At 41.3% G+C, this 9025-nt stretch overlaps 1 protein-coding gene across 3 annotated transcripts in view; it reads right to left on the bottom strand.

The window, feature by feature from the left end:
- Nucleotides 1–1844: 1844 nt before the first annotated feature.
- The window catches only part of SFSWAP (splicing factor SWAP), a 137607-nt gene continuing 130426 nt past the window's right edge, over nucleotides 1845–9025 (bottom strand). For all 3 annotated transcript variants that reach the window (XM_061602318.1, XM_061602320.1, XM_061602319.1), the window contains 3 exons: nucleotides 8558–8725; nucleotides 6319–6391; nucleotides 1845–2229 (listed from right to left, as the gene is read on the bottom strand). In XM_061602318.1, coding sequence (XP_061458302.1) covers nucleotides 2164–2229; nucleotides 6319–6391; nucleotides 8558–8725 — 307 coding nt within the window. In that variant the 3' untranslated portion in view covers nucleotides 1845–2163. The remainder of the gene's footprint in view (nucleotides 2230–6318; nucleotides 6392–8557; nucleotides 8726–9025) is intronic.

The following is a 9025-nucleotide window of genomic DNA, read 5'->3' as shown; positions in this document are numbered from 1 at the left end:
AAATGGCTCTTTAGCAGGCATGTGACTTCTTTCTGAAGACGGTCAAAAGGTGACCTTCCAGAAGTGAGGCTAGTCTTTTGGTCTGAAGATTCTTGCAATGATTGTCATCTTGAATGCATTTATACTTTTCCTTAACTGGATTCAGTAATGATTAATTTCCCCTCTGCCTTCCTTTATTATGTTTCACAAAATGGAACATACCTACTGCTCTATTAATTGAAGTGAATCAACAGCAAGACAAAATACTCAAACTTTTAATTAAGTATTGCAGGAGCTGTAGTTTTTCTAGAGATCACATTCAGCCAGAAGAATTGTTCCGCTTCTCTATTCCTTTCAAGCAGTCAAATTTAAAGTGCTATTATCACACAGTACACAGTCAAACCATATTGTTTAGAAAACTATGGTAACAGGTCATTGATCAACGTTTTTATCTTTGGCTACCCTCCCCCAAGCCACTGTTTAAAATATTGCCATTTTATTTTGAAAAAAAGTTTTTAAGTTATTGCACTGAACTTCAGTCTGCATGATAAATGAATCTGTAATTATAGGAGGCTCACAAGATTTAGCATATAATTGCTATTTGCCACCAGTCATTTATTAGGGCAAGATACCATCTTCACTAACTTTCAAGACTATTTTTCTCTAGCATGGAAAAAAATATGGAAAGTCTTGGATCTCTGGAGAACAGTAGCTATTTTGCTTGTGGGGAAATGATGATAGTGGATTTAAGAACATGTCAAAAGAAAAATAGGTCAGTGACTAAAGAGTATGTGGAGTGCTTCAATGACGCACTGAAGTTTTCAGATTTCAAAACAGCCTGTGCTAAAAAGCTTCAGGTGATTTTTTAAACACTGTCAAAGTCAGATTAATTACATGCAGACCATACCCCTTTGATATTGGTAGGGGAATAACGTATCTATTTTACAATGAGCTCCACTGGCTGCTGATTAGTTTCCTAGCAAAGTTCAAAGTGCTGATCCTTACCTTTAGAAGACCTTTATGATCCAAGTCTGGGGATTTGAGGAAGCACAATTCCTGCTCAAGATCTGGGAATTACTATAGACCCAGTGGGCACCAGCCAAATAGTGAACAAACCTTTTCCCAGTGGTGGTTGCTAGTATATCTCCAGTACTGTAACAGTACATGAATTGTACTGGCTGCCAATTAGCTACTGGGCTAAGTTAAAGGTACTGGTTTTGGTATATTAAAGCCCTACAGAGTTTGGGACCAGGGTACCTGAAAGGTCATCTCACTCCTTATATACCCAGTTGATCATTGTGTTCTGTAGGTGGGGACCTTTTGCAGATATCATCTTATCAGGTCTATTCCACACAATAATTGGGCCTTTAATGTTGTGGTGCCTTACCTTTTGGAATTCCCTCCCATTAAGTATTAGACAGGTGCCATCTCTGTTGTCTTTTCATTGCCAACTGAAGACCTTCCTCTTCCAACAAGCTTTTTAAGTATATCTTTCCCAGTCTGCATCTGTATTGGAAACCGTTTTTTGATATTTTGTGTGTTTGCTACCTTGGGCTCCTTTTTGGAGGAAGGTTGGGATACACACTGAAATAGCAGTGATGATGATGAGGAGGAGGAGGAGGAGGATGGGAGCCTGTCTGCTTTAAGCAGGCAGTTAAGACTTTTCCTTTTTGGCAGGCTCTTTATGGTTAGCAGTTATAAGCAGTGCTTGCTCTTTTGTTTTCTCCCGTTGTCTGCTGTTTCTGCAGGTATCTTATGGCTTTATGCTGCAATCTTCTATTTCTACTTTACTTTGGAGATTCCTGATTGAAAAGTGAGTTTAAAATAATGTAAATAAAAGAAAAAAAGAACCTCCAAAAAGTATATAACAAAAAGTGTTTATCTGCATTTTTATTTGCATTAACACTCGCAGGAACATTGTATATACATATATACAGACAACTGTGCATGGTAAAATTCGTACTGAAGAACTGGTCAAAACATAATTTACAAAACCCTCCAAAGGCCGATTTTTTATCAAAAGGAAGTTTCCATGTGGAAAAATCATTGAAGTTCCAATGAGATCCTTTGCTATACATAACAAGGATTTAAACTCCTTGAAATCTGCTGTTGGAGAAGAAGGAAGTTGGGAACTGCTGGAACCAAGACTCCATCTGTACATAGCCTTCTAAACCCCTTCTGGTCTCAGGAGGCACTAGTTGGGATGTTTTTGGAAGCTGCAAGCATTGCCCTCACCTTGGCCATAAGATCCTGCAACAAATACAGGAAACAACAGTGAGAGCTTTTCAGAAAAATCTGGTAGAGGACATTCAAATTGTACACAGCAGGGATTGCCAATGTGGTTGGTGCCCACTGGATGTTGCTGGGACTCCAGCTCCCATCAGCCTCAGCTAGCATGGCCAATGGTCAGGGATGATGGGAGTCAAGAATCCATCATCATCATGCTACCTTTGATATATAGATAAAAATCATGCAAAAGGAGACTCTTCCAATGGATAAAGGGAAAATACAGGCAAAGAGGGAAAAGAAAAAGACTAATACAACAGTGTTTAGGCATTTGCCTGAACATGCGAAGCTAAACCTGTGAATGGGGCAAGCTGTGCATGCAAGCCCCGCCCCCAATGTTCCCGTGTTTGTGGCCCCGCCCTCTCAGTCCCCACCCTTCCCCATGTTGAGTGGGAAAGGTCTGCAGGAGGCTTGTACTCACATCTGCTTGAACTCCAGTTGAACATCTCACGTGACTGAGGACCCTGAAAGTGGGGTCCCCAATCATAGGTGTTCTGCCTGCGTTCAAATAAATGCGAATGCCAGCTCCCTGCGGACCTTCCCTGTTTTGGGAAGGTTGGGGAATGAGTGGACGGCGTCAGACACTGGGGGCAGGGCATGGAGGTAAGCCCCGCCTCCTCAACATGCCTACAAAAGTTCTCCACAAACACTCCGTTACTAATCCTGACAAAATGCAGAGAACTTATTTATTTATTATTTGATTTATATCCTGCCCTTCCTCCCAGCAGGAGCCCAGGGCGGCAAGCAGGAGCATAACATCTCTGCTGTAAAGTGAGCTGTTCCAGGATGCCAAGAAGCATTTTCAAACAGGCTTAAATTCCTAAGGAAGTCAGAGGCGCTGAACTGTAACTACACTCGGCAACTTCTGCAAAGGCTATCTCAGAGCAAAATGTAATCTTTTAGGTAAACTGAGCATTTTGGCAGCCTAAATAACTCAATCAGTATAGCTCAAAACATCTAAATTAATGACTCACTATGGTCTCTAAGAGCTACACCTTTACTGAAGGCAGAAAAATGGGCTGCTGCAGAGAGAGCGATAGATTATGGCTTATATAACGTAAAAGCCTCTCGGGTGTTAAGATCAGCAGAGAGGGCCCTCTTGGTAGTTCCACTGCCCTGAGACACCTTGGAGGTGGTAGCCTGGGAGAAGGCATTCTCTATGGCAGCCCCTAAGTTGTGGAACTCCCTCTCCACATAGGTTCATCTGACACCTTATACAGTTTTCGTCGCATGCTGAAGATGCACCTCCTTACCCTGGTTTCTGACACTTGAGACATATATTTTATGACCCATCTCATTTTTGTGATTGAAATGTGTTCTAAACTGTTCTTAATGTTGCATTTTAATATGTTGCGACCCGCCCTGGGACCGTATGGTGCTCCTTGGATACAACTCTGGGTTGTATGCAATATTAGGCCTATTCTGAGTCAACACATTAAAATGAACAGACTTGGCTAATTTAGACCTGTCAATTTCACTAGGCCTACTGAGTAGAACTATCTCTACAACAGGGATAGCCCTCTATAACAGGGACAAAGTATATGTCTCAAGTTCCCTCCAGAGCTTGTGCACTGCAACTCCCATCACCCCCCACCATTTGTCATGCTCACTGGGCCTGATGGGAGTTGTGGTCCAAAACATCTGGAGGGCAGCGTATTGGCAATCCCTGCTCTACAGAATCAGACTGCATCTCCTTTGGAGGAGGCAATTCTTTTAATCAAAACTCTACTGAGTTCTATCCATTTAAGTATAAAGGATCACATCCAACCAAAATTGCAAGCAGAATGCTTGTTCAATAATTGCACTCTTGAAAAACGACACAAATTATTAAAAGCACCAAACACAATTTCTCAAGACTAGCGTATTAACAGAAATTCAAATATCCGTTTAGGAACTATCCTGCCGAGTCAAATTAAATTTGCAATAAGCAATGCAAGAAGATGCATTTGTAAGACAAGTGAAACTGAGCAGCGAGATCACAGAATTATTGTTTACTTGACTATATTGTGTGAAGGAAATTGAACACATTAGATAGATTTATGTGCACTTTGCTTTGTGTGCCAAAGGCTGGATGTGACTGTATGGACGCTGTGACCCACAACAAAAAAGTGGATGCTCTTATACACCCAAATCAGTAAACAAGTTCACTGTATCTTTTCACAGTGCAGCAGTTTGTGCACTATTCTAGTCAAAACTATATTATAATTATCATTAAGGTCCTCTTTAGTTTTAATTAGAATTATTCTGGGGGGTGGGGTGGGGCAGCCATGTCCACATGGCTGTCAAATATGGCTAGAACTAGCAAAATGCCTACCATCATGAGGAGCCAAGGAGATGGTCGGTCTATGGAGGGAGGATGTGTGTAAAGCAATGACTCCTCAGGAGGGGTTAGAAAAAGTTGTGAGGTCCCTTCTAGGGAGAGCTGGGCTTGCCACTGTTGGGGGCAGAGAACAGGTTGTGCCTTGACTGTAATTTTGTCCAAGTACAGGGGTTTGCTTCTCCTAAACAAAAGAATGGCAAGTATCCTTGCTTTTGATTTTAGGGCATCTCTTGAAGACTTTTTTATGCTGACAGGCCTATCCAGTTGTTTAAAATGTCTCCTGAGTAGCCAATCATTTCAATGATTGATTGTATTGCTTTTAAAATGTTTTTTATGTTGCTGTACACCTCCTTGATGTTCTGTGAAAGGGCGGTATGCACTTTTATAAATAAATAATATAAATATGGAAAGAAGGGGTGAGGTGGGGAAATATGTTGGGGATGGGGGCTATAACCACTCTGTTCCTCTACCCACCCACTGATAATGAAGCTTACCTTGCTTTTTGATCAAAACTAGTGACATAAAATGTTGGAAAAGAGATTGTAGTGCTAGGGTACTCTTACCAGATGATCATTTTTAAAGACTTTGCTGCAGCACAGACTCTCTCTCTCTTTCTTTGTGTGCGTGCGTGTGTGTGTGTGTGTGTGTGTGTGTGTGTGTGTGTGAGAGAGAGAGAGAGAGAGAGAGAGAGAGAGAGAGAGAGAGAGAGAGAGAGAGATGGGCGAGAGAGAGAGATGGGCTTCATGGAAAAGTGAGGGCTTGTAGATGGGTTTGAAAGGCCGGGAGGAGAAGTCGCTGTGCCGCTGGGACAGAGTTCCAGGTGTAAGAGGCAGAAAACAAGAATGGGCAGAGTAATTTAAGACAGCAATGCCAAAGAAACTGTAGGGCACTTAAGACTGAAGATTATAGGCAGGGATATATCAGGGAACAGAAGAATGGGTGTAGTCATCCAGCGTCTCAGACCCCTTACCTTTTTGGAAGCAGGGTCCAGCATCCTACGAGACAATCAGCATGAAAGGGGAGTGTGTTGGCCACTGAGAAGAGTCTTCTAACATGCTTCCTTGTCCTTTCCTGCTGATTGGAGCCAATCAGAGTGAAAGGTGAGTCAGCCACTGAGAAGACTTTCTCACTAGCTAACACTCTCCCCTTTCATGCTGATTGGCTCCTAGGGACATCTGTTGTTGTGGACGAAGGCATAAATAAAGATCTTATTTTCAACCCAGCAGCAAAAAATGGGGGGGGGAGGGGTGTTGCTGTGACTATCATGAAAAGGCCCTGCACTTCTGAATTTGCCACTACAGTACTGAACAGAAGTAAACAAAAGACAATGTGGAGACTTGGCTGTGGGGTGCTTTTAAAAGGCAAAGACAAGGGGAGCTTGTGCTTAAAGATGAAGGTAATGGAAAACCACAGGGTAGAGATCTGAAGAAGAGAATAGCATAGTTTGAACAAAAAGAGGTCTTTCCTGTGATTCCGAAATACAAACCTGTTCTGGCAGTAAAGAAGTCTGCTCGGCTTCTAGAATCATGCCACAGTGACAGACAAGATAGGAGTAACGCTCATAAACCAGACAGATTTAAAATCTAGACATTTGCCAATTACATACCCATTTGTAGTGCCCCACTTCAATACTGGAAACAGCAATTCAAACATAATGCAACATGATTGTTACAAAACGGACATATAATTTAGTAATCATAAGGCCTTGTAAGTGGGAACATATTGAGTTGTACCTGAGTTATTTTACTCTGTACTGATGACACTATTGCTGAAGAGATCTGGCCATCTTTTTCCAAAGAAACTCCCCTAAAAGAATAATAGAAATATAGAAAGACTGTCAATAGACAATTAATGCAAAGAGAAATATATTCAGATATTTCAAACATGAAAAAGACAAAGCGAATGTAGCCGAATTGCTAAGAGAATGAGCTGCAAGTTCAAACGTCACCTTTGCCATGAATTCGGTAGGTCTCAGACAAGCTCTTCTAAGCCTCAGCCATCCCACCTCCCTGCCCCTGTGCTACCACAGTGATAACGTTGGTCTGTTGCCTTCTAAGCTTCTTGTAAGGGTTAATGAGACAATTAAGGTAAACAACTATTATTGTTTAGGTTAAAGTTCTGGGCAGATCCACAATATACATGTAAAGCACATAACTTTTCCTAAAGAATCATGGGAACTGTGGTTTCCCCCTCAGAGTTACAACTTCCTACCACCCTTAACAAACTACAATTCTCACGATTGTTCAAGGGAAGTCATGTGCTTTCAACGTGCACTGGATGTGCTTTAAATGTATAGTGTGGATAATAGTAATACTATAGTATTATCAGATGGGAGGAGGAGGCATAGCTTTAAAACACATCTAGATAAAGGGAAGCCATTCTGAGCTGTGTGAACTCTTCTCATCCCTGATGGATTCTCAAAACCAGTCTGCAACAGGATGACTGCATTTAGGTGTTTATGCCTAACCAGCAGTCTGATGTTAAATGACTGTTGAAAGAGATCCAAAGGACACTGACTACCATTTTCCTCATAAAATGCTTAAGAGACAAAGAGAGATACCTAAGCAGAAACAGCTCACTAGAGTGACTTCCAAAAAAATCAGTATCTTCGGTATTCTTAAAACAAAAGACTGAAAAAAAAAATCCATCAGCAAGGAGAATATAGGGAAGTCACTCTTAAACAGTGATAAATTTAATCTTCAATGAAGTGGTTGTATTCATAAGACAGAAGATATTTCACAGCTGAAATTAATGCAAGGAGAAACAGCAGCTGTTTGGGCACAGTAGGAATGGACATGCCCATGAAAGGAAAGGGTGAATTCAGATGACAATTTCATCACTGTGTGAATTTAATCACTTGGCAAGCTGACCACATTTTGCTAAATCTACACACGCAGTAATGTGAGGTGGTAGAGTGAACTATATGACTTTATATGCTCCAATTGCATAAATTAATACATTAAAAATCCCTGCAGTCAGAAAACTAGCATACTAAGGAGTAGAGCTTGTTTTCCGCTTGCAGGATGGGAGTAGCAGTTGTTTTTAAATGCAGAATAGCTTTCAAAAGTTGTGATGCCTCCCCTGCTGCCCAATTCTACAATCCAGCCTCATCAGCTGTATGTGTAAATCCCTCTGTATTATCCTCCTAAGCTGTAAAAAGAATACTATCACTACCCTGGTTCCCTGAATTTCTGATCAGATGCAGAAGTGCAATAAAGTTATCGGCACCACTTTGGAGGACAATAGAGGCGATCAGCTAAATGACAGGCAAATAGTCCTCTTCATTTACCCCAGAGAATAACTAAACTGGGCACTTGTTTTAGTGGTAGGCCTATGAGAACCTCTTGCACACAAGCACGTTTTTCCCTATTTTGGATACTCTGCCCTTTAGCCCTGTGTCAGAACTAATTCATTTATTTTTATTATTTATTGATTTCAATAATGTATATACTGCTTAATTACAATATTCTCTAAGTGGTGTACAGATAATGCTATACAGTGAAAATGAAAACTAGTTAGAACTATAAAATCAAAATTCAGTTAAAATGCCTGATGGAATAAAAAAAATATTCTGTTGGTGCCGGACATTCACAGGGAGAGGACCTGTCCGACCTGAAATGGGAGTTCCATAAAACTGGGCACACAATATTGAATACACAACTCCTGGTGGATACAAGCTGTGTATCTGAGCCACAGTGGAACCACTCTCAGTGACTCCCATTAAGACTTCACTTATTGGGCCAGGATATAAGGGATCAGGCGATCCCTGAGGTATCCTGAACCCAAGTTGTTAAGGGCTTTGTAAATCAGTACAAGAACTCTGAACCTGGCTTGGTAGCGTATAGGCAGCAAGTGCTTGTGTCTGAGCACTGGAGTCAGGAGCTGGCAGTAATCTGTCCCCATCAAGAGTTTAGCCACAGCATTTTGCACCAGGGAAGTGCCAGCGCCTAGACTTTAAAAACAGCCCATTACCCGGAACGTTCTTGGCTGGAACCCCTACTCTCCACAGGAGAGACACTGGCTGAATGGGTGGAGTTCTTATGCGCAGATGGTTTGCCTGGCGAGACAGATGGCGAATGAGACCTCGCTTTGGACTTGGTGTGGGAGTGAGATCTCCTTTTCTTCTTTTCATGAGGACTTCTGAAAACATAACAAGAGGAAAGCAATATTTTGATTAATCTAAAGCTGTGCAATCAGGTATGGAAAGGGCGTGATTTCTTTCCTCAGTCTTTTTAGCTCCCTTGGAGCAGATGCATCAAAGAAAACATTTTCTTTTAATACAACCAAATGCTAAAGTATCTCCCCAAAGTCAAACCTATAATACAGTACTCCACAAAATGCAAGATTTTAGTTTAGACCCTGAATATCTCTTAATTTACCCTTTTAATTTATATAATGAAACTGCAATGATAATACTTAATGGCCTGAAAATATCTGGTG

Source organism: Rhineura floridana, chromosome 19 (genome assembly GCF_030035675.1).
Source record: "Rhineura floridana isolate rRhiFlo1 chromosome 19, rRhiFlo1.hap2, whole genome shotgun sequence".
NCBI classification, from domain to species: Eukaryota; Metazoa; Chordata; class Lepidosauria; order Squamata; family Rhineuridae; genus Rhineura; species Rhineura floridana.
This window is presented reverse-complemented; position numbering and strand designations above follow the sequence as displayed.